We start from the raw sequence: 27,983 nt of genomic DNA, 5'->3' as shown, positions 1-27,983 counted from the left end.
AGAGGAGAAGGCCGCCATTCTATTTCCAGACAGTGCAAATTGTTGAGAACCCTGGTTTTCCTGACATCAAACTTAAATTTGCCTCCTGGCAACTTCTACTTGTTATTTTTGGGTCTACCTTCCTTTACAGAGGAGCCCTTTAGAGACTTCCAGACAACCAGCGTGTTGCCCCCAGGCTTCTCTTATCCAGACTCAGCACTGCCAGTTCTTCCTATAATATCTGTTAAATAGCTCATTAGGTAACATGGATGTAAGGCCTATAGTTATCCTCATGACCCTTCTCAGGCATCTCCTCAGCTTTTCAGTTTTCTTGACCTGTGGAACTAAGGGATAAAAAGTTCTGCAGATGTGGTCTGACTAGGTTAGAGGGACTTATTTTCAGAAGCTATACCTCATCTGTGTTTGTATTGAGGAGTTGTCTCTAAAATCCCCAATTTACTCAGGAAACTTGAAACTGCCCTTTGGGACCCAAGTGACCTTTACATTTATCCCTAGGGAATGTCTTCTTATATGCAGCCTCCTGCTCTGGCGGGTGGAGATCTTTCCAGTGTTTGCAAATTTGATGAGCCTGCCAGCTTAGCCTTTATTCAAGTTAATAATAAAAATGTTAAACAACATACATCAAAGGTTCATGCCCTCAAGGAGCAGTGAAGAGATATAATAATAATACCAAGTAGAAAGGGCCCTGAAGGAGGATCTAAGAAAATTTCAAATGGTAATCTATATGTCTTCCCTCCATTTCCTCAGAACCCCTGACTCCTTGTTAAACTCCTGGAACCTAACTTCTGGTTACCACCCTTCTACCAAAACAACTCGAGGGATTTTTAGAGGGGTCTAAGGAAAAAGCAACAACTGCATTATGGTTATAACCCCTTATTAAAAAAATAAAAGGATTTTCTTAGGCTTCTTTGGGCTCCAAGGCTACAGGGGTTCATCCAAATTTCCCTTTCCACAGGAAACCCTTTCTAGAGCCTTATAAACCTTGCCCAGCCCAAGTCCTAATTTACCTTGGCTGAAAAAAAAAGGTTAGAAGCCCATTCCAAAGTAACAGACATAAATATTAATTTGTTTGAACTGCTGGTATTCCAATACTTAAGAAATAAATGAAGCAAAGTGGGAAAAGAGAAAAATGGTTTATTTGTTGGTGAGAAGTAGAAAGCACTCCTGGCCGCACTGCCCTAGGCTGGAGACATCTGCAGGACTGAGCTCCAGTCACTCACATCAGTCCTGCTCTCCCTGACTCCCTTGTCCACATCAGAAGAGGTTGACCTCCTCTCCTCTAGTTGGAGGCAGCAGCCACAGTGCCTTCAGGCAGACCAGCATGTGATGGATTCTCCTTCTTCTCTTCAGGTTTCATGGCAGGAAAGAGAAGGACCTCCTGAAGAGAAAAAAATGCCAGTTGAGGCCCAAGGCTCCCTGTGAATGCTCCTGCTGACACAGCCCCAGACCCAGGCCCAGCCCAGCCCCGCTCAGCCCTCTTTGTCAGGAGGCAGGTGCCTGGTGCACAGATCTGGCAAGGAGAAGAAAGCAGCTGGCTCCTTTTCCCCTTCAATCCTAATTAGAGGAGACCAACCCTATCACAAAAAGGAAGCACAAGGCTGGCTCTTCTTGTTGGATTTCCATTTCATCTTTCTATAACTAGGCCACATAGCATTTAGGTTTGTTTATTAATGCTTCAAGTTAAACTTGCTTTGGGATCACCATGTCATAAGGGCCTGTAGCTATTTACCTTAATGTTGTTAGAATCTGTAAGAAACATAGTGAGTCTGTCGATGCCCATCCCCCAGCCGGCCGTTGGAGGGAGACCATACTCCAGGGCAGTACAGAAATTGTCATCGATGACCATGGCTTCATCGTCACCTGCGGCTTTGGCCTGGAGGAGAGAGAAAGAGACATGAGGTCATGCTGAACACCTGTAGTGACCAGATGCCTGAAGTCTGGTGACTGGGTGTTTCCTACCCTTTTAGGAAACTCAAAGCAACCAAACTGCATCACAGATCAAACTCTACAACAGGCAGATGATGCTAGATTCCCTTCTAGAAGAGGATGAAGCAAACTGCATGTGTGGAAGAAAGCCATCTCAGAACAAGTGCAAGTTCCTCAGTAAAATAAAACCATGCCTACTACTCAAGAGACCATAGATCTGAGTCCAGCTACGCAGACTGGTTACCCCACTTCCAGATAAGGCTGTTGGGGTCTGTATTTCCAAGTGGGCTTCTCTTTAGAATGGCCTCAGTCCAACCCTCTCCTTTTTACACAGGGTCACAGGTTTTTTTTACACAGGTTTACACAGGGGCCAAGATTTGAGCCTGGCTCTTTGGATTCTGTGTATGGTGCTGCACAGTAATTTGTTCTATAAACAGTGGGTTAGACACCTGCTCAGCACTTCCCTACTCACACTCATGCATCCCTACCTTGGCCTGCTCTTCAAAAAGTTGCCGCTGCCGCACGGGGTCATTCAGCTCCGTATAGGCGTTGCATATTTCCTTCTTCATCACAAAGAGCTCAAAGCGCTCGGTAAGACCATTCTTGGAGCGATGCCTGGACAATGGAAACCAAAGGATGGAGGTCAGGCAACTGGGAACCATGTGCCTTGGGAGTTCCAGTGAGTGGTTTACGTAAGTTCAGAGAATCACAGATTCAGAGAGAAAAGGGAGGGTTCTCTAGTTCAGTACCACCTCTCTCAATTTTCAGATCTAGTTTTCCCACTATACTATGATGGGACAAAGTCCATTAGTCATCTCACAATGCATACTTTAAACACTGGTGATAAGACACTTTCAAGGTCACAAATCAGAGCTCAGATGTGTGCAAAGACTAGGCATTATGCCTTTCAGTAAATCCACCCGTAACACACAGTAAAGAGCTCTCCTCTCCTGGAGAGCCATGCTGTATCTTACCACTTGGCCAGTGGGCTCATTATCTGTGGGTGGTCACAGATGAAGGTGGGGTTGATGCAGGTCACTTCCAGGAACTCACCTACAAGCTGAATAAAGGACACAATTCTAGAGAACAAGTCTGAATAATGCTTTCCTAGTCCCAATTCTAAGTCCCCACCCAAAGGAAGGCTACAATATGCTTCTGAATATCTGGCTCATACTTTTCCTAGCTATCTAGCTTGACTCCTCTGAAGATGTTTGGGCTAGATTCTCCTCATTGGGGGCTGCTGTCTTCACAGGGAGTAGAAGGAGCCATCCATCCCTGGATGAGAGGGACCAGGACCCCAAGGTCATGATCACTTACCTTGTCAAGAAGCCTTGCTGTAGTTCGGGGAGGGGGACACTCCACACCTCTCTCCACACAGATGTCATCAAGAATCTTACGAGTTTCTGTTATCCAAACACACAAAACTAGGGGAGAGCTCCCAAGTCTCTGGGGGAGGAACTGTGTAAAAGACTACAGGAGAGCTACAGGGCTTTGTAAACCTTAAAGCATTACATAAAAGTGAGTTATTAGCAATGACAGTTTCTGATCCAATGGCTAAGGTCAAGGAGAAACATAAACTGGAGAACTGTCTTTACCTTCTGTTTCAAAAAGACTGGTCTCAGGAAGCTTCATGCCCAGAGCTTTCTCAAGCTCTTCCACCATGCTGATTCTCCGGAAGGGTGGTGTGAAGTCAATATGGTAGGCCTGGCCCTCTGGGCCATCTGGGTGATAGGTAACCTTGTAACTTCCTGTAATGTTCTTCACCATTCCTGAGAGAGAAACCTGCACCTTAATGAGGGTCTACCAATATCCCACATGGCCCTTCCCCCGATATGGCACATAAGTCCTGGAGAGCACATGTCAAAGGCATGGTGGAGAGGTTACCTGAAATCATCTTCTCAGTGATCTCCATGAGATCATGGTAGTCTGCATATGCCATGTAGAACTCACAGGTTGTGAATTCAGGATTGTGAGTCAAATCAATTCCTTCATTCCTGAACTGACGTCCAATTTCATAAACCCGGTCAATGCCACCAACTACCAGCATCTAAACACAGAGAAACTAGCCACAATCACAGCAAGCTTTGGTAAGTGGCCCTGCAAAATTTACTGGTAATCCTTAAAAGAAGAAACACAAACTATCAACAACTATGTGAAAAGTTGTTCAAGACTGCTGTGTTAGCAAAATAAAAAGTCAAATAATTCTAAGACACAACTTTACAGCCATTAATACTGGGGAGAATGGCATGAACTGAGGTACAGCAAGTGAGAAGAACTCAATTTATCTTGTAACAACTTGGAAAAACAAACATACTGAAAGACTCTGACTACAATCCCAGGGGAGCAAAGATGATGCACAGGGCCCACCTATGGACAGAGAGGAGAAGGGTTAAATATACAGAAAGAGGTACATTTTTGGAAGTGGCCCATCTGGCTACTTTTGCTTGACTCTGCACAATTGTTATAGAGGTTCTTCCCCTTGGAGGCGGCAGGGAGAAAAAAATGTAACTTAATTTTAAAAATACCTAAGCTCAAGATTTATACAGGTTTCTTACACAGCTTCCCACATGAAAAGAGTTGATCTGTCAACAAGCATTTATTAAGCACTTATAATGTTCCAGGGACTGTGATAAGTGCTGGGTATACAAAAAAAGGAAAAACATGGTCCCTGCACACAAGGAGATCACATTGTAGTGGAGGAGGCAACATGCCAAAAATTGGGCATTATCTATAAAGTGTAAATGGAAGGTAATTTCAAAGGAAAGCACACAAGCAGTGTGAGTGGGGAGGTCTTGCAGAAGTTGGAGGGAGGTTGATCGAAGAAAAAAAAAAGACATGGGGATGGAGTGTCATTTGTGAAGAATAGCCAGGAAGGCCAGTGGTGGCTTGGTCCACCGGAATTTACTGAATGAAGATGTGAGGGAAGGCAATGGCCAAGTGGGAGATGGCCTGGGGTGGGGAAAAGACTTGAGGCAAGCAGGCTGACCAGCAGGCTGGTGCAATAGCATAGGCCCAAGGTGATGGGGCCCATAACAGGGTGGCAACTATGTGAGTGGAGAGAAGTAGATGTAAAGAAGAGAGGCTGTGAAAGTAGAAATGGTTAAGCCTTCAAAACAGATTGGATCTGTAGGGTAAGTGCCAAGAGAGGAGTTGAAGGTAACATCCTGGGAAGACTGGTGTCCACAACCATCAGAAGAGAGGAGAGTTTGGGGGGCAGCAGACACGTATGACAGACATGTGGAGTGCTGAGAATCCCCAGCAGGCTGTAGAGCAGAGGGAGCTAGCATACCAGCAGAAAGGAGAATGTCTCTGAGGTCGTATTTCTACTCTGAGGATGCTGCTTCCCCACACCCTTCCCTGGGGAATCACTCGTATGTCCTATTTACCTGCTGCCAGGCCAATGACTTCTTAATTAGCTATCTGAGCCTACAAACCCAGAGATTTCCTAGCCCTTTCCTTCTCTAAGGGAAAGGATTTCTCTTCTTCTGACCTTGTGATAGAGCTCTGGGGCAATTCTCATATACAAGTTCATGTCCAGCTCATTGTGGTAGGTGATAAAGGGTTTGGCAACGGCTCCACCTGGGATGATGTTCATCATGGGTGTTTCTATCTAGAGAAGGAAAAATAGTCAGCTGTCAGTTAACTGAGAGACACTACAGATTACATATATTTATTTGTAGTTCTAGGTTAGACTGTTAATCAAATGAGAATTAGAGGTTAAACATTTGCTTTACTAAGCCTTTGTGCTTGTCACTTTCTATTAAAAAGATCAAAATGTCATTAACATGACGCCATGGAGACTTCCTTAATGCTGTGGAAGGGCATCAAAGTCAAGAACACCGAAACATCCCTGGTATTTATCCCCAGGATAGAAAAAACACTGGTTTTTAAGACCATCTGGACTGGGCTGAGCTTGAGGCATGTGTCCATGACCCTTTGCCCAAAGATCCTATTGAAGCCACAGTCATCCCTTCTCCCTGCCAAGGGGTGGGCTCTTCAGTTCTAGCAAAAGCCCTCATCTATGTAGAGCAAAAACCCAGGACTGTCTGCTACATCCTGGGACTAGGGATGGAGGGACCAGGGTGGAGGGATGGTGTGAACTGGCTAGGACTTCATGCCTTCTAGAGACTGCTGATTCTATATCAACTTAAAGTCAGGCCAGACCTTTTAGCATGTCCACCAGTCACCTCCTCAAGCCAGCATCCCTGCTCCCTGTGTGAATGCACTTTGGAAAGTCAGCTCCTGTCATAAGACTTGGGGAATTATGGAACCACAGGGAACCAGGATGGTGGCAGAAAAGGGACCACCTTCAGCTGGAATTGGAGGCTACCAACATACAGCAATCCTCAGGAAGGAGCAGGGAACAGTGGGGAAAGCACACATTGGGAATGTCTGAATAAACATTACAGACTCCTTCCTCACCTCCAGGAAGCCCAACTCATCTAGGAAGCTCCTTATGTAGGTAATGATCTTGGAGCGGGTGATGAACTTCTGTCTCACAAAGTCATTCAGGATCAAGTCCAAGTATCGCTGACGATAACGTGTTTCCTTTAAGAAACAGACACAGCAGTTAGCAAGCCATTGTGTCTTGAAACAGAAAATGCAGATGTGAGACCAAAGGCCTAAGAATGGTGAACACGGAGGGTGGTAAAAGAACAAAATAAGCCCTAAAAAGGGCTGGATTCAGAGGGAGGAGGCGCCAGGAGCTCACCTTGTCTTTGAGGCCAAAATGAAGGTGAGGCAACATATGAAGACATGGTGAGAGGAGCGTGATCTCATGGGGAATGATGCTCAGCTCTCCCTTCTTGGTCTTCCCTGGATTCCCCTGAACCCCAATAATATCTCCTCGGCGAAGTTTGTTGTTTATGTGAAAAAATTCTTCTTCTGATTTGTAATTCCTGAGGGGAAGGAACATTCAATTCAGTACACAATAGCCCAAGTTCAAGATGACCAACGTGTTCTCACCTTAGTCCCTTACTAAAATCCTAAACAAATTTAAGGTGGTTGGTTCCTTGTAGCTCTTCTCAACCAAGTTGAGGGAAGGGTCCTTTTCCCATTTCCTTCCCAGAGCCACACCTCCTTCTCTCCCACCATAGTTTACTGTTCTTTTCCATCTATGCATTCAATAAATTCTGGCTCTGCTCACCTACTCAGCCTAACTGAACTCTACCTTAGATAATAGAGTTGGGAAAACAAGATCAACAGCACCTCCAAACCCGACATGGGATGGTCCAACCCATGGAAGCCTTTTATACCTGGAATTGGCCATCACTTGTAACTTGACACCCTCTCCTCGAAGATCATAAAAGATGAGTTTTCCACCAGAAGCCCGCTTTGCATGGATCCTGCCTACAGAGAAAACAAAGCAGAACTGAGAACGATTTCTACAATAGCATCCACATTGTAAAGATAATCAACTTCAAAAGATTTAGTAACTGATCAATACAATAATCAAGCGCAATTCCAAAGCTGATGATGAAATACGCGTCCACCTGCAGATAGAGAGCTGATGGCCTCAGAGTGCAAACCACAGCATATTTTCTTCTCTCTTTTTTTTGGACATGGCTAATGTGGGAATGTTTTACATGACTACACGTATTTACTATGGATTTTGTTTTTCTTGCCTCATCAGCGGAGGGTGAAGGGGAAAGGAGAAGAGAGGAGAGAATTCAGAACTGAAAAGAATTTTTTTTTTTTAAAGAAAAGAGTAAAAGGCCTTTACTGGCAAAGTCAGAAGCCATCTTGTAATAATCAGCATTAATGAGTACGCTCCATACTTATATCAGGTTTATGGCAAACAGCAGAATGAGCCCACTGGGAGTTCCCAGAGATGCTTTCTTCAAATCAAACCAAGAATCATATTAGTTGCTTTGATCCAGAAGCAACAGAATTCCAGTGCTACTACCTGCAGGTAGAATACACCAAGTCCAAAGGCTTAACTCCGCTCATCAGTTCCATCTTTTCATGAACCTAGAGCCATGAAGGGTCCTGGTCTTAATGGCACAGACTACAGCTGTCTTTAGGGGTAACAACCCCCCGACAAAGTTACACATTTCCACCCTTATCTCTGGTTCAGGTTCTTCACTCACAGATCTTCTAAACAAAACTGGACCCCTCCAGGATTACCTTCCTTATCTGTGAAGAGCTAGGATACAAGTATTCCTAAGAGAGAGATGTTTCCTTTCCCCAAATGAACCAACAGACTCGAAGTATTTTTCTAAAGGAAAAAACCTCTTACTTCCCCCAAACCACTTCATGGCCCACTATAGAACGAGGTTCAGGAGGAGTTATTGCCTGACAGGAGAGAATATGTACCTGCCACTCTCACTGTGATGTCAGTCAAGTGGTCGCCTGGTTGTAAATGATTATACTGCTCGATGAAGTGGGTGAGTGAGATGTCTACATGGAACTTGTGTGGGTAGGGGTCCTCTCCACTGACCTTCAGCTGCTGGATTGCCTGGCTTCGGATCTTGTAATATTGCTGTCATCAAAACACAAAAGCCCAAGATGTCAAGTCAACAAACACTTATGAAGCCCCTTCTATGGGCCAGGCACAGGGGTAAGCACTAGGGATATAAACAAAGGCAAAGGAGCCTCCCTGCCCTCAAGGAGCTCCCAGTCTAATGGGGGAGACCACATATAAACAAAGCTATAGATGAGATAAATGGGAAAAAAACTTAGTGAGAAAGCACTGGCTTTAGGGGGACCAGGAAGACTTCTTGGTGGGATTTTAGCTGAATCTGGAAAGAAGCCAGGGCTGCCAGAAGGTGGAGGGAAATCGTTCCAGGCGTAGGGGACAGCCAGATAAAAGGCATGGAGTGAGGAGATGAACTGTATTGTCAGAAGACCAGTATGTGGAAGGGAGTAAGGTATAAGACCAGAAAGATAGGACGAAGTCAAGTTATGAAGGATTTTAAAAGCCAAACAAAGGATTTTATATTTGATCCTGGAAGTAATGAAAAACCACTGGAATTTACTAAAGGAGAGAGGGAAGGTGACTTGTTTAGACCTATGTTTTAAGAGTATCTTCTTATAGTCAAGAGGGGGCCTCAACTAGGGTGGGGAGAGACTTGAGGCAGGGAGACCAGCCATTAGGCTGCTTCAATAGTCCGGGCATGAAGTGTTTAGGGCCCATAACAAGGTAACTACAGTGTCAGAGGGGAGAGAGGACCATATGGAGAAATGCTACAAAAGCAGAATTGACAGGCTTGGCAACAGATTGCATGGAAGGCAGGCGGGGAGCATAGAGTAAGGTGTTGGAGATGACACCTGGATTGTGAGCTTGGTAACTGAGAGGACGGTGGTACCCTCAATAGTAAGAGGGAAGTCAGGAAGGGAGGAAGGTTTGGGGGAAAAGATTTAAAAAGAAAAACCACAATGAAATCACAGGGCAAAGAAAGAAGGGGGGGGGGGGCGGTGCGAAGGAAGGAAAGAAACCAATTTAACCCAGAAATTTCTTTCCCTAGAAGTCCTGGAGGGTAGCTTATGGGCATGGTTGTTTCTCAGGACACCAACCTCAAAAGATCAAAAGAACATTCCCAACTTCCTAAGCTCCTTGTGAAAATCCCTCACGGAACCAGGATCCACAAACTAATCTATGTTGTTCTTGATTTCTAAGGCCAAATCCTCCCATCTCCTGCCGTCTCTACACTTTTACTATTCACTCTCAAGCATTATTGCCTTTGAAATACTAAACAAAATGACTTCAAACAGGGTCTTCCCCTACATTTGAAGTTCAGGCCATTTGTTCAAAAAGTCTATTTACTCTGTTCACTGTCTGTCCCAGCTGGTGGATCGTCTTGGTTCACTTACGGACTGTTTGTAAATACACAGGATGAGAGAAAATCTGCTCCTACTGAGAGAAAATCTGGAACTTGAGAGGATATCACAGTCAAAAACCATTCTGGGACATCACTTGCACCATACTTGGACATTTCATAGCACCTTCTATTTATGTCTTCCTATCACCATTTTCTATAGTTGATCAACCAACTAACAGTTAGAACTCACATTGGGGTCCAGGCTTTCCTCATCCGTAGGCACGCCATTGTCAACAGCATGGTTGGTGGTGGGGGCTTGATTCAGTTGCTTCTCACTGAGCTCTTTATGCTTTGCCTCCTTCTCAGCCATTTTCTTCTCTGCCTTCAAACGTCTCTTCAGCTCACTGGATAAAGATAATGACAAAATTCAGTATGGAGTGAGATCTTCAAGCTATGGATCTACTTCCCAAGGCACCCTCACTCTAACTCAGCTCTACACCTCAAGAGTTACCAGTCAACAACTTAGTCACTTAACCGCTGAGTCTACACCAAACAAGCAATGGGGGTGGGGGTACTGAGAATATGGCCAAAATAAAATACTTAGCTCTCAGGACCTAGCCAAAGTCTAACAGGAGAGCAAGGAAAAATAAATGCAAGGGCTGAGTTTGATGCCCAAAAAAAGAAAATTAACTTTTTTCCCCTAGTGATCACGCCCCCTCCCCCCAATTTTTCCAAGCCTGCAGTCCCAGAAAGGAAATTCTATGTACAAAAAGAAGCTGATTAGAGCATACAGTCCAAGAAAACTGTTTCTCTGTCATCTTCAGAACAATGAAGGGCTCTTGGCCTCTTCTGCTTACCAGGAGCTGCGCCTGCCAATCAATTTGCCCACAGGGCAGAATTTATCCCTGTAACTGATAAATCCCAGAAGATGAAGCTCTTATTTAGGGGGCAATCTAGCTTGAATCATGGGGAAACCACACTGATTTAAACATAAGCCATTCACTCCTCTTTCCCCCATGCCCAAGAGGAGGGCAGATGACCTCCCTTTTATATTTTATCTAGAAAACAGAGGCTGTCAGGGGCTCCCTCTATTTCTCATTTAGGATCACAACTTCAGACATGGAAGGAATCTTGGCAACCATCTACCCCAATCCCCTCATTTTACAGATAAGGCAGCAGGCTCAGAGAGGTCACATAGTGCAGGATTTCAACCCAGGTCTTCTGAACTCCAAGTTTAGCATTTTAACCTCTGCCTTAGACTTTTTTATACTTCTCAAATCACCCTCGATTTACTCCTCTTTTGCTACTTTCTCCTTTACTTGTACTTTTGGCTTCCCCTTTCCCTTTCTTCTATTGATGGGCAGACATGCCACTCACATAATTTAGATGAGTAAAGTCATCTTCAAGTCATATATAACACGATATGATATAATACAATACAATACAATACAAGCCCTAGACTAGGGCTGACCATCTGTCCTTTCTCTGGATTCCAAGGATCCCTAGTCCTTTCCATGTGTCCTGAAACTCAATCCTCCTTCCTCATCTGTGGTTACCTCCAATTAGAAGGTTATTTCCTCGAAAGCAGGGATTGCCTCATGTTTCTACTTGTACACTCCGTGCTTAGCACAGAGCTAGCCCCACCTTGCCTTTTTCTTTCATTAACTCTGTTCCTTGTCAGTCTTCCCCTTCAATCATCACTTCTTTCTAATCTCTGAATTCTCTTTATCCAATGGTCCCTTTCAATACCTACAAACATGCTCAGATTTCCCATCTTTAAAAAACCATTACTTAAAAAGAAACAACCCCAAACCCCTTTATTTGATCCTGCAATCTCATCAGGCCATCATCTTTATCTGCCCTCCATTTATCTGCCAAACTCCTAAAACAGCTCTCTATGTTCTGTGCCTCCATTTCCTCATCTTGCATTCTTTTCTCAAACCCTCATAATTTGAGTTCCAAACCCACCACTCAAATGAAACTATTAAAAGACTACAAATGATATCTTTACTGCTAAATCCAATGCTTTTTAACATTTCTGTAGCTTTTGACACCACTGAACATGTCCTATTCCTAGATACTTTCTACTACCAGCAGATCCAGACAACCTCCTCTCTTTCTTCTGATTCCACATGTCTGTTCCTCTTTCTCAGTCTCATAATCCTTGTCCCACCTTTTCCTATAGGTGTATCCTAAGACTCTATCCTGGGCCCTTTTTTCTCTAGTCTCTAAAGCTGTTTTCTCAAAAGCTCTCATGTATTCAATGATCACCTCTATGCAAATGATTCCCAAATCTAGATATCTAGCCCTCGTATCTCTCATTACAGGCAATCTAACTCACTAAATGCCAGCTGGACATTTCAAACTCAATACGTACCAAACGGAACTCTTCATCTTCCCACACAAAAAAACCTACCACTTTTCCCATCTCCCCTACTTCTGTAGAGGGCACAATCATCATGGCATCCTAGATTTAGGTCAAGAAGGGACCTGAGAAGCTACCTAGACCACTCCCCTCACTTTATATATGAGAACTGAGAACCAGAACCAGGTCACAGCAAGTGACTCTAGAGTGCCCTCTGGACGACCCCATCAAGCTGCCTCAGCTTCTCCCAGACACCTGCAAGTATCCTCTTCCCTCTTACCCCACCAGTAAGTTGCAAAGTCTTGTGTTCTGCTATCCTGGCTCAGGCCCTCATCATCTTTCACTGGTCCATGGGAACAGCCTCCCACCTGGCCTCTCCTACCTCCAGTCTCTCCCATGGGTAAGCGGACATCCCTCAATCCTGGTTCTGTTCACGTCAATTTCCTGATTAAGAAGCTTCCATGGCTCCCTACCCGCTCTAGGATGGCACACTCATTGCTGCCTCTGCTGTTGAAAAGCTCTGCCATCTGGTTCCATCTGTCTCCCCAGACTGACTTCAGCGGTACTCTGCCTTTTCTAGTCCAATGGTGGTGCTTCATGTGCTATGTCTGGGCCCCTGCATGACTCATTGCCATAACTGGGATGTTCTGACTCTTCACTGTTGCCCCAACAGCTGCCTCCTCAGGAGGCGTTTCCTCGTCTCAGTTTTTGGTGCTTCCCCCCAAAATGACTTTGTATTTCCTCTATACTTATTGTATGTACACTTATGTGTGTGGTTTTTCCCTCAGCAGAATATGAGCTCCTTTGTTTTTCTTTTCTGTTTATGGTAGGCACCCAATGAATGCTAACAGAATTAAACTTTAAGGAAAAGTGAAAGTTTCTTGCAACATGTCATGCTGACTTGATGTACCCAAGAGAGGTCTGAAGGTGTATTGTTGTTGTGTTTGTTTTTAAATAAGTGAGAGAATGCCATTCAGAGAATGTTTGTTAGCGGTCTTCTGGTATAAGCAAATCAAGGCCCAAAGTGACAGAAGTGACTAGCCCAATGTAACAGAGATCGCAAACAGCAGGACCAGGACTTGCGGGACTCCAAGCCCCACGCTCATTTTTATTGCCATGAAGCAATTCTTTGCCTTTGCTTAACAACTGTCAAGGTGGCCAATTACAACTGGTAATACAGATTACTGGCTTTCCTTACAATCCATTTCACACTGCAGGCACCCAGTGTTCCTTGGATTAAGATTAATTCCTACTTTGTTGTATGTTCCACTCCTGAAGACTTCCACTATTGTTCAGCAAGAGGACTGGAAACCAAAAGACAAAGCATGTGATCAACTGGATGCACCTGCTTAGTCGGTCAACAAGCACATATTAAGGACCTACTGTGTGCTAAGTGCTGGAGAAAGACACCCTCCCCTCATCACCCCCTAAAAAATCCTGCCCTCAAGGAGCTTCCATTCTAATAGGGAAGACTTGTAAATAACTAGGTACATAGAAGATATACACAGGATAGATGGAAGGTTTTCTCTGAGGGGAAGGCACTAGCAGACGGGGAGACTGGGAAAGGCCTCTTGCAGAGGTTGGTTCTAAGGCTTGAATAAAGACATGACGACTAAGAAGCAAGAAAAAAGTCAAGAATTTCAAGGGAAATAATGAAAAAAGTGGGAGTAAAGGGGGTCTAGCAGCAGCACTAGATTAAAACTGTAATGTGAAGTAGGAATGCTCAAAACAATTTAGTCCTGCCATCCGGTTTTTCTGTTGGATTTTCTATATGGAAATGCCCCTTTTAGTTGGTGTTTCTGAAGTTCAAAATAAAAAAATTAAAAGCTAGTTGGTGTTTGGTTAACAAGAGATGTCAATCAGTGAAATATATTAAGTATACAACATACCATGGGGCAGCTAGCTGGCGCAGTGAGAAGAACACTGGCCCTGGAGTCAGGAAGACCTGAGTTCAAATACCGTCTCAGACACTTGACACACTTGCTAGCTGTGTGACCTGGGGCAAGTCACTTAACCCCAATTGCCCTGCCCCCCCCCAAAAAAATCAAAACAACATACCAAACACAATAAACTAAATCTAGTAGCTTAGTGGTTGATAAACTCAAAGACCTCAAATACTGAGGTAAGGTCTCAGTCTCAGACAAAAAGTGCTGGGAAAAGTGGAAAGTGGTTTGGCCCAAATTAGGCGTAGAGCAACATCTGAGACTGCATGCCAAGATAAGCTCCAAATGGAGCTTTACTTAGTGGAGGAATAAGATGGCACAAAGGAAAAATACTTGATAGTTGAAAAAAACTTATTTCTTAGAGGAAGATCAGTGGAACAGACGAGGTACACAACACACAGCAGCAAACACAGTAGTAAAGTGCTTGAGAATTTCAGATACTATAGCTACTGGGGTCAAGACTCACTGTTTTACAAAAACTGTCGGGAAAACTGGAAAGCAGTCAGGCGGAAATTAAGAGTGGATTAACAAAGCGTAAAACTGGACTAAGGCTTTTCAGACTTCCTGTATCATGAATAGATTCAATCTATAAGAACAAGTGTCATTTCCCAATCCAAGGTGACCAAGATAAGCTCCAAATGGCTCCACAACGTAGACATAAAGGAAACAGGAAGTTAGAGGAACAAGGAAGAATGCATTTTTCTTTATTTTTTAGTTTTTTTTAATTTTTAATTTTTAAAATTTATTTAACATCTTTAGTTTTCAGCAGTGATTTTCACAAGAGTTTGAATTACAAATTTTCTCCCCATTTCTACCCTCCCCCCACTCCAAGATGACGTATATTCTGGTTGCCCTGTTCCCCATTCAGCCCTCCCTTCTGTCACCCCACTGCCCTCCCATCCCCTTTTCCCTTCCTTTCTTGTAGGGCAAGATAAATTTCTATGTTCCATTGCCTGTGTATCTTATTTTCTAGTTGCATGAAAAAACTTTTTTTTTTGAACATTTGTTTTTAAAACTTTGAGTTCCAAATTCTCTCCCCTCTTCCCTTCCCACCCCCCCCCCCCCAAGAAGTCAAGCAATTCAACATAGGCCACATGTGTATCATTATGTATAACCCTTCCACAATACTCATGTTGTGAAAGACTAACTATATTTTGCTCCTTCCCAACCCATCCCCCTTTATTGAATTTTCTCCCTTGACCCTGTCCCCTTTCCAAAGTGTTTGTTTTTGATTACCTCCACCCCCATTTGCCCTCCCATCATCCCCCCCCCCTTTTTAAATCTTCTTCCCTCTTCTTTCCTGTGGGGTAAGATACCCAATTGAGTATGTATGATATTCCCTCCTCAGGCCAAATTTGACGAGAGCAAGATTCACTCATTCCACCCTCACCTGCCCTCTCCCCTCCTCCCACAGAACTGCTTCCTCTTGCCACCTTTATGCGAGATAATCCACCCCATTCTATCTCTCCCTATCTCCCTCTCTCAATATATTCCTCTCTCATCCCTTAATTTGATTTTATTTCTTTTAGATATCTTCCCTTCATCTTCAACTCACCCTGTGTCTGCTCTCTCTCTTTATATACATATATATACACATATATACACATACATATATACATACATGCACATTCACATATATATATACACACATAAACATATATATGTGCATATTCCTTTCAGCTACTATGATATTGAGGTCTCATGAATCATACACATCATCTTTCTATGTAGGAATGTAAACAAAACAGTTAAACTTTAGTAAGTCCCTTATGATTTCTCTTTCTTGTTTACCTTTTCATGCTTCTCTTGATTCTTGTGTTTGACAGTCAAATTTTCTATTCAGCTCTGGTCTTTTCACAGAGAGAGCTTGAAAGTCCTCTATTTTATTGAAAATCCATATTTTACCTTGCAGCATGATAGTTTTGCTGGGTAGGTGATTCTTGGTTTTAATCCTAGCTCCATTGACCTCTGGAATATCGTATTCCAAGCCCTTCGATCTCTTAATGTAGAAGCTGCCAGATCTTGGGTTATTCTGATTGGGTTTCCACAATACTCAAATTGTTTCTTTCTGGATGCTTGCAGTATTTTCTCCTTGATCTGGGAGCTCTGGAATTTGGCGACAATATTCCTGGGAGATTTCTTTTGGGGATCTTTTTGAGGAGGCGATCGGTGGATTCTTTCAATTTCTATTTTGCCCTGTGGCTCTAGAATATCAGGGCAGTTCTCCTTGATAATTTCTTGAAAGATGATATCTAGGCTCTTTTTTTGATCATGGCTTCCAGGTAGTCCAATAATTTTTAAATTATCTCTCCTGGATCTATTTTCCAGGTCAGTGGTTTTTCCAATGAGATATTTTACACTGTCTTCCATTTTTTCATTCCTTTGGTTCTGTTTTATAATATCTTGATTTCTCATAAAGTCACTAGCTTCCACTTGCTCCAATCTAATTTTTAAAGTAGTATTTTCTTCAGTGGTCCATTGGACCTCCTTTTCCATTTGGCTAATTCTGCCTTTCAAGGCATTCTTCTCCTCATTGGCTTTTTGGAGCTCTTTTGCCATTTGAGTTAGTCTATTTTTTAAGGTGTTGTTTTCTTCAGTGTATTTTTCAGTATTTTTTTGGGTCTCCTTTAGTAAGTCATTGACTTGTTTTTCATGGTTTTCTCGCATGCTTCTCATTTCTCTTCCCAATTTTTCCTCTCCTTCTCTAACTTGCTTTTCCAAATCCTTTTTGAGCTCTTCCATGGCCTGGGACCAGTTCATGTTTTTCTTGGAGGCTTTTGGTGTAGGCTCTTGCACTTTGTTGACTTCTTTAGGCTGTATGTTTTGGTCTTCTTTGTCACCAAAAAAAGAATCCAAAGTCTGAGACTGAATCTGGGTGTGTTTTTGCTGCCTGGCCATATTCCCAACCAACTAACTTGACCCTTGAGTTTTTCAGTGGGGTATGACTGCTTGTAGACTAAAGAGTTCTATGTTCCATGTTTGGGGGGAAGCGCCAGCTCTGCCACACCAGCACTCCTCCTTCTCCAAGAACCCCCAACCCGGACTGGGCTTAGATCTTCAGCAGGCTGTGCACTCCTGCTGTGATCTGCCACTTAATTCCTCCCACCAGGTGGGCCTGGGGCTGGAAGCAACAGCAGCTTTAGGTGCCCTACCTCCGCTGCCCGGGGGCGGTGGCCGAACCTCACAGCTTTTCCCACTAACCTTCTCCCCTGTCTTTGGTGTTTGTGGGTTGAGAAGTGTGGTAACTGCTGCAGCTCACTGACTCAGGGTGCTAGGGCCCGCTCCGCCCGGCTCCTGGTCTGGTTGGTCCGAGCAGCTCATGTTGGGCTTTGCTCTGCTCCGCTCCCAGCTCCCAGCTCCCCGCTCCGTGTGGGACAGACCTCACCCAGAGACCATCCAGGCTGTACTGGGCTGGAGCCCTGCTTCTCTCCGCTGTTTTGTGGGTTCTGCAGTTCTAGAATTGGTTCAGAGCCATTTTTTATAGGTTTTTGGAGGGACTCGGCGGGGAGCTCACTACTTTCCAGCTGCCATCTTGGCTCCGCCCAAGAATGCATTTTTCACAACTATGAAAGGCAGGGGAAGAGTTCATGCATGACCAGTCAATGGACAGCGAGGATCACAGAAATTAAAACAGATAATTTTGATTACATAAAATTTACAATTTTCTGAACAAACAAAATCAATGTATTTAAAATTAGAAGGACAATTGGGGGAAAATTATTGCAGCAAGTTTCTCTGATAAAGGTCCTGTATCCAAGATATACAGGATGTCCCAAAAATCTAGATAAGGCTTACGACTACACTAAGATACCTTAGATAAAGAACATTCAAATTTATAAAAATGAGCCATTCCTTGATAGATAGTCAAAGGATGAGAACAGGAAGTTTTGAGAGGAAGAAATTGAAGCTATCAACAAACATCAAAAAAACGCTCCAAAACACTTAATAACTGGAAAAATGCAAACGAAAGCAATTCTGATGTTTGGCCATCAGATAGGCAAAGGTGACAATACAGGAAAATGACAGTTGTCAGAAGGGTCCCACTCTAATCCTGGAGCCCTCAATTTGGTTCAGCCATTCTGGAAAGCTATGTGATACTTTGCCCCAAGTCACAGCAGCAGCAAAAACAATGAGCAAGCACCTTGGTGCCCTGCGGGTTGGTGGCTAAGAAGCATGCCCCAGCTTCTCTACCTTCCAGGCTAAAATCACTGAGTGTGGGAGAAAATCAATTGTGCAGCATCTAAGATAGAGGAATTCAAGAGCTGCCACTCAGTACTAAAGGAAGTTAATTTTGGAAGTTGCCCAGTTTTGTACTAAGCAAGTCATTTAACCTGTTTGCCTCAGCTTCCTGAACTGTAAAATGGGGATAATAACTGACCCTAGCTCCTAGGGTTGTTGTGAGGATCAAATGAGATAATTATTGTGAAGCACTTGGTGCAGTGCCTGGCACACAGAAGACATTTAATAAATGTTTGTTTCCTTCCCTCCTTTCTGTGCACCACTACTGGGTCTATACCCCAAAAAGATCAAAGAAAAAGGAAAAGGTCCCGTATGTACAAAAACAGTGGAGCAAAGACAAATCAGGGACAACATTTTGTCTACAGGGCAATAAAGGAAAAAGATACCACCTTCCTGTCAGGAAGACCTTTCCCTAGTGAAACAAAAAGAGTGGCACAAAGGCACACAACCACAACTTCTCTGACCCCACTCTTTTCAGCAGGTGTGGCATCCAGGCTCCCTAATGAACTTTCAAATTCATGGCGAAATACCCCAACACAAATTCTTACCACCACTAACAGGAATCAGAAGTGGGTTCAGGAGGGACATCCTAACAACATATAAATGAAAAGGACCTTTCTGATGTCAAGTAAAGGCTCTTGTTGCCCCTTGCACCCCAGGAGATTCGTAATTAACAAGTGAGTCTTCTGTCATAACTATTTTGGCCCATTTGGGAGCTCAAATTCAGTAAATCATTCAACAAGTTTTTTATTAATTGCTCATTGTTTGCCAGTCACAAAGCAATAAGGTCACAGTTCAATGGCAAAGCTCAAGATGAGAAATTTTGAGTAACTAATCCCCCCCCAACCCCATCATATGGCAAAGGAAAAAAGCCCAAGACACAGGATGAGTAGTTTCTGAAGTCCCATAAAATGCTGTTTCTTTGGTGATGTGAATCTCTTAGAGAGAAAAAGTCAAAGCAAGGTGGAGAGAAATGAGAAATGAACATTTTTCATTTTCATTATCAATTTCACTCTGTGTACCACAATTAAGGCTAAACTAAAAGCCTTACTCAATGTGATGGGAGCCTGCCTCTAGATCTTCAGTCATGAAATGAAATGAAAAAGTGTTTATTTATTAAGAGCTTACTATGGGCCAAGTACTGAGCTATGTCCTGGGGAAATAAAGGACAGTCCCTCTCTCAAGGAGCTGTCAGTCTCATTGGGAAGACAACATATGTAGAAGAGCTATATGGAAAGGCACAAAGGTCCTTAGGGTTCAAGGACGGGGCTGATGACAAGGTAAATCAGTCCTCAGCAAGCAACTATGTTGTTACCCCCCACCATTTAGGAATGAGGGAAGGTTTCCGAAAATCCAAGAAGGCAGGGAAGTCTGGGCTCTCCTTGGGAGGGGATGAGAGCTCAGGGTCTTGTCAGGAATGGAAAGTTGACAGAAAGCAGGAAGATGTGAGCGGGAGCAGATAACTGGGTCCTGGTGGGCACCAATTCCCTCCACTAGGACTTCCAGTGAACCCTGAATGGGGTCTGTGGCTGCTTGCTGGTGCAGGGAAGAGGAGGATTCACATTGGATCCACTTCATTGCAATGGGATGAAGTTCTGACAGCTTTCCCAGCTTTTCCCAGATAGCCTCCTCCCAGATTTTCTGACTCTCCAGACTTCAGCACCCCACCTCAGCTGCAGCTGGGACCTACCCCAACTGGGGCACTACAAGCTGCACTCCTGACTCTCCTCAGAAACCCCTTCTCCCTGAAAGCTTGCTCGTGCAGCCTGCCTCTCTCCAGTTGGCTAGGGCCTCCCAGAACCTCTTAAGGAGGACACCCAGGCCAGCCAAGTCTTCATTCTCCTCTGCACTCCTGGATTTTCTCTGAGAAACCCCAGGTTTCTTTTCCTTCATCTCCTTTCTCCCCCGCCCTGGGTTCCTTTTATGTGTTTTGTTTAGCAGAGTTCGCAGCACATAGTAAGAGCTTAATAAATGCTTGCTGACTTGAGTAGACAACACATGAATGCCAATGGAGATTTCCATGACTTTCCCTCTCTCTGGCCTACTCCCTGTTCCACTCACATCTCTGATTGCATCACTTCTGTGGTAGATACTTGCAGGCTATTCCCCTCACCACTGCCCTTTAGGTGACCCACAACGAATTCTTCAGAAAACCTGGTATTCCATAAACCCCAGCTACACCTATCACTGAAAGAATACTGATGTTTAAAAGGTGGACCTTTCTTTCAGGGAGAAGCTTGAGGCTACTAAAAGCACTGCTTCCTCATATTCAGCTTTGGGCCCTGTTTCATGACTATTCCCAGTACCTTTCCAAGAGACATAAACTGCTGAATCCACTCTCTATGGACTGACCATCCAATTGCTGGTCTGTCTGGACAGTAGGTATTCTTTCCCCAGGGGGATTTTCCCAGGTACAGTGTTAGGCTGAGTTCTTCTGAGTAATTATGGATTTCCTTTAGGAGATTACACTGTTCCTGTGCTCGATACAATCGGCAGTGTCAGCCAATGAAGCATCTAAGGGACCTTACAATCTAGAGAGAATCTTTTCCCCAATCTGATGTCGTGCACACTCCCTAACTGACAGATATCTTTGGTTAGTGTAATCTCCCTATTTTAGGGGAGTTCAGAGAAATTTTGATATAAATTAAAGAGTGTCAACAAGCAATGTTATCTTTCTTGTTGTATTAGGGAATCTTGTAAGATTCTGAAATACAAATAGGTGAAACCCTAATGAAGGAAAACTTTGAAAGTGGCTTTTTCTTGGATAGACTAAAATGCTTTTTATAAGCAAACACTAAGTGTAGTAGAATCTTGTGCTCTTTAGACATCTGGTCAATCATGGAACTGTAAAAATGCAGTCTACTGTAGGATAATGTTTATGAAAAGTCCCACAGCGCCCTTCGTATCTTCCCCAAGGACACCCTTGAGGTGTGTGTGGACTATTCTCATCCAGATTTTGTAGAGATTTGGGTTAGAGCCAGGAGAGACATTAGATATCACTGAATCCAACCCCTCCATTTGCAAACGATGAAAATGAAGCCCAGAAAGGTTAAGTCACCTAGCTACTGAGTGACAGGAGTAACCTCCAAGTTCAAATCCACTGTTCTTTCCTCTGTAGCACACACTACTTCCCTATGAAGAAGCAGATTTTGTGAGTCAGTAACTGCTGATGTTCTCAGTCCTTTTTCTGGCATAATAAAGTTGGATATTCTTTCTGAATAGCTGGTATTCTCCCTTCCTTTAGTTAGCTCCAGAATTTATTCCTAAGTGCTCTCAAGACTTGCTGACCACAGCACAAAGCTGGCAATCATTTTCTCTCAGGCCATTTCTACTTCCTTATACAGCAGTCAATCAGTCCTGGGGATACAAAGAAAAGCAGAAGTAGCCCCTGCTTCCAAGGAGGGCACATTCTAATGGGGGAGACAAGACAGAAATAAACAGGTGCACAGAAGACTGACCCACAGAGAAGATGTGGAAGGCAGTGGTGAGAGGCCTCTTCTGCAGGAGGAATGATAGAAGATGAGGTAAGGGGGTAGAGATCACAGGCATAGATAGAATAGCAAGTTGGGGACGGGCTGATGGAGAAGAGAGTCTGATGGGGAAGAAAATCTTCACAGAGGTTTTCCATTTCTGGCCTCTTCTGTCTTTAGTTTTCTCCCTAAACAACCTTAGGAGGACGTGACTTACTTGTCCCTCCCCTGCTGCTCACAATCTTTTGCCATACACCTCTGCAAGACCTGGAAAACAAGCTCATATTCTGAATGGGTGCTGCCCTCGGCTACCATGTTTCTTGGCTGAGGCAGTGTTCGGGTTAGCTAGATCTCTGTGGGCCAACTGACTCAGACTGATTAAACTTCCTTGGGAAGCTGTGACAGTGGGTTCCTTTATTTATTGCCCGGCATCAACAGCTAATTTAAATAGTTAAGCTGGAAGCAACTCCGTTGTATCCTCTACCCTCTTGTTACTCCTTTCTCCACGGTCTGCCTGTTGATAGGTAGCTGATTCGGCAATGACTTCTACATGAGTAAATGTCTAAAAATAGAATCAGTTTTATTTTCATGACGTTATTTGATCCTCACCATATCCAATACTCCCCAAATGTCTTCTTGAATTATTCATGATAGAGATGTAAGACATAAAAACATTCGCTTCTTTTATTCGGAATAAACTAAGTTTTCCAACATTTTGGGTCATCCACCCTCTGCACAACCTTTACACTGAAGTCATTAAGTATAAAAATAAAGGTTGACCAAACCTAGAGGGTTTAGTTATCTAGCTCTGAGTTGGCTTTTTCTACATCCTACCTTTTTGTCCCCTCTGTCTCAGTCCTGGGCCCTCTCCTTTTTCCCTCTGTACTACTTCACTGGATGATCTCATCAGCCCCCACAGATCCAATGACCATCTCTCTCCAAGACATCAGATGTTGATACAAAAACTGCAATTACCTGGGACACAGCACCTTTTTGCAAAGCCAACATGAAATAACTGAGCATCCAACGAATGCTATTTCTGGGTGTCCTATCTGGCTCTGACTCTATGCATTTTGGACGCACAATTAAACCAACTCCACCTTTACTGGCTGATGGAAGCTCATGGATTGGATCACAATGGGTCCTTGCCCAAGTTCCACTTGATGGCTATATTTTGGGCCCTCTTGGCTCGGGGTGAATGTCAAAGGTAACTTCTTCCACTGCATCCTGGGCCCCTCCAGTCATCCCGGTGAATATCAGGCCACTGGACCCAGATGGCTCTGGAGGAAAAAGTGAGGCTGGTACCCTTGCACATCCCTCCCTCACTCAAATCAAAGTCAACTGCAAGAACCAGGAGAACATTATACATGATTACAGACACACAGTATCTGTGATGACTAACTTTGATAGACTTGGCTCTTCTCAGCAATAGAGGGTTCAAAGACAACTCCAAAAGACTCATGATGGAAAAAACTATCCGCATCCAGAGAAAGAACTATGGAGTCTGAATGCTGATTGAAGCAAACTATTTGCTCTCTCATTTTTTCCCCCATCTTTTGTGGTTTTGTTTCTTCTTTCTCGTGATTCATTCCATTGGTTATAATTTTTCTTTATGACTTGACTATTGTGTAAATATGTTTAATGTGAAGGCATATGTAGAACATATATCAGATTATATGCTGTTTCGGGGGGGAAGGAGGGAGGAGGAGAAAATTTGGAACTCAAAAACTTGTGGAACTGAGTGCTGTAAACTAAAAATAAAAAACAAATTTAAAAAAGTCATGTCATACAAGTCATGTCATCACTTTCCTGATGTCACGGTCCTCTTCGAAAACAAAGGATAAACACAACAACCACCACAACAATATAGCCAGGGCCTAACTCATGCCTCTCTCAAAAATCATTCAGCTTCTCTTTGAATTAGCCCCATCTTCCTTTTCTTTTATCTACAGCAAGACTATTAGGCTGTTAAGATTGAATCTTTCCAATAACGCATCCACTAGATCCCTGAACAAAGGTAATGAATTTATTATCAACAGTAGCAACACTTACAGTTTATGCAGTTAGACACGGTGTCCTGGAAGGCTGCCCTCTTCCCCCACCCTTCTCTCACCCCACAGAAGCAGAGGGAGACACGGGCCTGACTGAGGGCCTTTCATGGGCTGCCTGGCCAAAAAATTCATCCTCTATGAGCAGAGAGTCTCCTGCCTCCTGGTCAGTACTCAGCTGACTGGCCAGCCCTGAGACAGCTGACAATCTGTGGCTGCTAGGCCCAGAGATGAAGCTCTTCCAGCATCCAAGATGGACACTGTGGAGGGATGCGGCCATTATCTTGGAACTAAAATGTTTATAGGGTACAGTTGAAGAATGATTCCTGTTCTCAATGACTGGATAGGAAGATAAAAGGACCACATCAGATTGATGTGCATTATAGAATCCACTAGGTTTAAATACCAATAGCAAGTATGGGCTGAATGGGCCCAATGTGGAAACTACCTCCACCAATGCCAGTGACAACTCATCTATAACTGACTCGCTTCTGTGTATGGGTTGGACAAGATGACCACGGAGGTCCCTTCCAGGTCTCAAGAGTCATCCAGACCACCAAGAAGGTGTCCAAGAGGGATGTATAAGAGGCAGGACTTTAATCTTAACATATTTCCTTTCCCACTCCTTCCATCTTCTAGCTCTGAGACCTAGCTCCTACCTGATGACACAACTTCCCAGAACTCCCTTTCTAGTACTGGCTGTGGTAGAGAATTTTGGAATACTCTTTGCTCCCCAATGTCACTTCCAGGGTCTCCTCCTCCCACCATCACTAAATAATCTCTCCTCTGAGGGCCACACAATCCGTATCTTCCACCCAATTAAAATCCTGGAAAGTGTTGTCTACAGACATGCTGGACACTCCCTCCTTCCTACTCCAAGGTCTTCAATACCTAGCTCGTGGTCTTTCTCTGTTCCCCAACTCCTACCCTTTTATTAGGGGACTTCAACATATAGACCGATACTCCCTCAAATGCCCTAAACACCGAATTCCTCAACCTACTCATTACACACAACCTCCTTCTCAACTCCAACTTATCCACACACAACGATTCACTCTTGATCTTGCCGCCACCCACAAAAACACCACTTCCAGGTTTAAGAACTGAAATCCCCTTATCTGACCATAGTCTTTTCACCTCTTCCTCTGCCTTCCCTTATCAAAGTCTACTGTTCATCCACACCAAGACTCCAATCCCTTGACACCTCAGTTCTCTCCCAGGCCATCACCCCTGCACTATCCACACCCTCTTCTTTCACCATCTTGTCCCCTTAGTGAACCAGCTCAAGTCTACACTGCCCTCAAGGCCCCTCATATTACTGATTGTTCCCTGGCAAAGCCTCAGACATGGATCCTTCCCATTATTTGTTAAACAAAAATGGAGAAAAATTAGGAAACCATGTTGACTGGTTCTACTACAAATTTGTATTAAATGACCTTGACTATTCTTTTATACACTTCTCTAACTCGCTATCTCACTCTCCACAGGAGTTCTTCCAGATGTTTTCATCTCTTCTGAAACCTTCGGTGACTTCTACTCCCCTCCCCCTCTGAGCTAAGAACCTTGCCTCATACTTAACTGAAAAATTTGAGGCCATTCAGAGAGCTCCTTCCAATACCACTCAGATACCTTCTGTCACTATCTCTTCCTTCACCCATCTCACAACAAGAAGGCCCTACTCCTTGTCAAGGCTAACCCCTCTACATGCACAAGTGATCCCATTCCATTGTGTTTCCTCCAATATCTTCCCCCTCTGTGATTCTCACTCTCACTTATCTTTAATCTCTCCTTGTCTATTGGATGCCTCCCTACTACCTACAACCATGTCCATCTCTCCCATCTTCAAAAAATCCTCACTTGATCCTGTGTAACTATCATCCTTTATCTCTTCTGGCCTTTGTGGCTAAATTCCTTGAGAAGGCCATATACAAACAGGGAACTCCACTTTCTATCCTTTCACTCTCTACAGTATGGCTTCTAATGTCATCACTCAACTGAAAATGCTCTCTAAAGTTATCAGTGCTCCCTTATTTATCAAATCCAGTGGCCTTTACATACCATTGATCACCCTCTTCTTGGTACTCTCTTCTCTCGAGGTTTTGTTTGGAACATCACTCTCTCCGGGTTCTCTTCCTACCTGTCTGATTACTCCTCAGTCACCCTTACTAGATCTTCATTCAAGTCATGGCCACTAAAGGTAGGATCCCATGGGAGGAAAGAGATATACACCAAGACTGGAAAGATAAGAAGGGGTCAGGTTATAAATGCACTAAACGCTCTCTCTATACTACTTCACTTGGTGATCTCACCAGTTCCCATTAATTAAATTATCTCTGTGTCAATGATTCTCAAAATTATCCAGCCCAAACTTCTCTTAACCTCCAGTCTCATATCTTCAACTGCCTATCTGACATCTTGAACTTAACATCCTCTTAAAACTCAACATGTCAATTGTCTTTTGCCTTTCTTTGAATCCCTAGCTTAGTACAGTGCCTGGGACATAGTAGGTATTTAATAATTGCTTATTGACTGACTATCCATACTCAAACTGCTAGTATACCTCAGAGAGAAGCTCTTTAGAGAAAAATCTGAGTGCCTGGCATGAGAGAACACCTGTTGCTTGGAAAAAAAGTTAGCCAAAGCTAAGTATATGAGCTAAATAGACACACTTATACGCAGACAGTTGACTGTAGAGTAAGACCTATATTCTCTCCAATTTAATATTCACTGTGGGGCTTCATATTCTAGATTCAAACAAGAGAAAACTGAAAATAGTAGGTATCTAAGAAGTGAGTATAAACTTTCTTTACATCTATGTATCAAATATGAGCCTATTTGGTCCCCGCCAACTATTAAACACGGGTAATTTTTGGAAAGCTGTCTGGAACAACCTAGGATTGAGCTTGCTTTCAGAAAATCTCTGAGGAATAAATTCAAAGTTTCTCTAAGGGGAAGCCGTGAATGACACTCCGACAGTTTAGTGATTTCACTGACTTAAGAGTCAGTTCAATCAACGAAGATTTATTAAGAGCTAAGGGATATGGACTAAGTTAAACAGTGTCTGTCTTCAAGCTTACAACCTAATGGGGAAGGCGACATGGAAACAACTGGGTACACAAAAGAGGTATCTTACGTATACTGATTTCAAATACTGCTTCGGACACTTCCTAGCTGTTGGCCCTGCCTCAAGTTTCCTCACTTGTAGAACAAGGATAAAAAAAAAGCATCGACCTCACAAGGACGTAGGGAGCATAAAAAGAAATAACGTGTAATGTACATTGCAAAGTCTTGCTCATTTCCAGGAAAGCCCTTCCTTTCCGGGAAGGGGTGGGGCAGGAAGGACAAGGGCGAAGCACAAAACTCCCGGGCTAGCCGCTCCACAGACCCCGGGCAGGAGACTGAAGGAAACTCCTCGCTCCTTTAACCCGGACTAGGCCCCGAAGGAGGACTCGCGGCTACTGCAGCGAAGGAAAGACCTCTCAGACGAGCCCCCGCCCCCATCCCAAACCGAAACCTTGGGCTTCTAGCAGGCCCCCGTGCATGCTGGGGCTTGTAGTTTCCGGCGGCGAAGGCGGCTTCTTCGAAGCACGTCAGCGCCCACGAGAGCCGCCGGAACAGCTCCAGGCACAGCCTCCTCTCCGGGGAGGCCCGAGTGGTTCTCCGCCTCGGACTCCACGGCCTTTCCTGACCCCGGCCCTCTCGCAGAAACGCTTACTTTTTGCTGAGTTTCGTTTCGGTGCCGTCCTCGGTCACCACCGCTGCCTGCACCGCCGCCATCTTCACCCGAGGGCCCGACCTGAAAGGGACTAGGGCTCCGATAGGGACTTCCGGGTCAAGCCCGCCTTTATCCGGAAGGAGTTGGGGCTCCCACAGAGGCTGCGCACTATGAACTTCGTTTTCCCTGAGGAAGTAGAGAGCTGACCCTCTAAGAGCGATTTCTGTTTATCCCTTCCAGCCAGCCCGTCTCCTAAACTGGCAGGGAGAGGAACCACTAGAAGGTTTCTTTGAGGACAGGAATATAGGAATTCCTTCCCCGCTACTCTTCCCCCACCCCACGCCCGCTAGGGGTGCATGCGCACAAGTGCTTTATTCCAGCTAAGGGTAGGTCAATGCAGGCATGGTGGGGCGGGGTAAGCAGGGTAAGCGTGCGCTTGTGCTCGAGCTCGTGGGCGCGCGGAGGCGTGTCGCTCCGAAAGGGGCGGGGGATTGAGAGAGGAGGAGTTGTAAGTTTC

General features: G+C 44.2%; 1 protein-coding gene across 1 annotated transcript; it reads right to left on the bottom strand.

The window, feature by feature from the left end:
- Window positions 1-1,114: 1,114 nt before the first annotated feature.
- On the bottom strand, window positions 1,115-27,574 carry KARS1 (lysyl-tRNA synthetase 1). The gene is made up of 14 exons (XM_036752578.1): window positions 27,467-27,574; window positions 9,937-10,090; window positions 8,242-8,407; window positions 7,182-7,275; window positions 6,638-6,824; window positions 6,349-6,474; window positions 5,417-5,536; window positions 3,811-3,973; window positions 3,522-3,695; window positions 3,244-3,329; window positions 2,901-2,986; window positions 2,415-2,541; window positions 1,730-1,873; window positions 1,115-1,378 (listed from the first exon to the last, which is right to left on the bottom strand). Exons 1-14 carry the CDS (start codon window positions 27,526-27,528, stop codon window positions 1,280-1,282), a joined length of 1,788 nt encoding a protein of 595 aa, XP_036608473.1. The 5' UTR covers window positions 27,529-27,574; the 3' UTR covers window positions 1,115-1,279.
- Window positions 27,575-27,983: the final 409 nt, after the last annotated feature.

This window comes from Trichosurus vulpecula, chromosome 3 (assembly GCF_011100635.1).
Source record: "Trichosurus vulpecula isolate mTriVul1 chromosome 3, mTriVul1.pri, whole genome shotgun sequence".
NCBI classification, from domain to species: domain Eukaryota; kingdom Metazoa; phylum Chordata; class Mammalia; order Diprotodontia; family Phalangeridae; genus Trichosurus; species Trichosurus vulpecula.
This window is presented reverse-complemented; position numbering and strand designations above follow the sequence as displayed.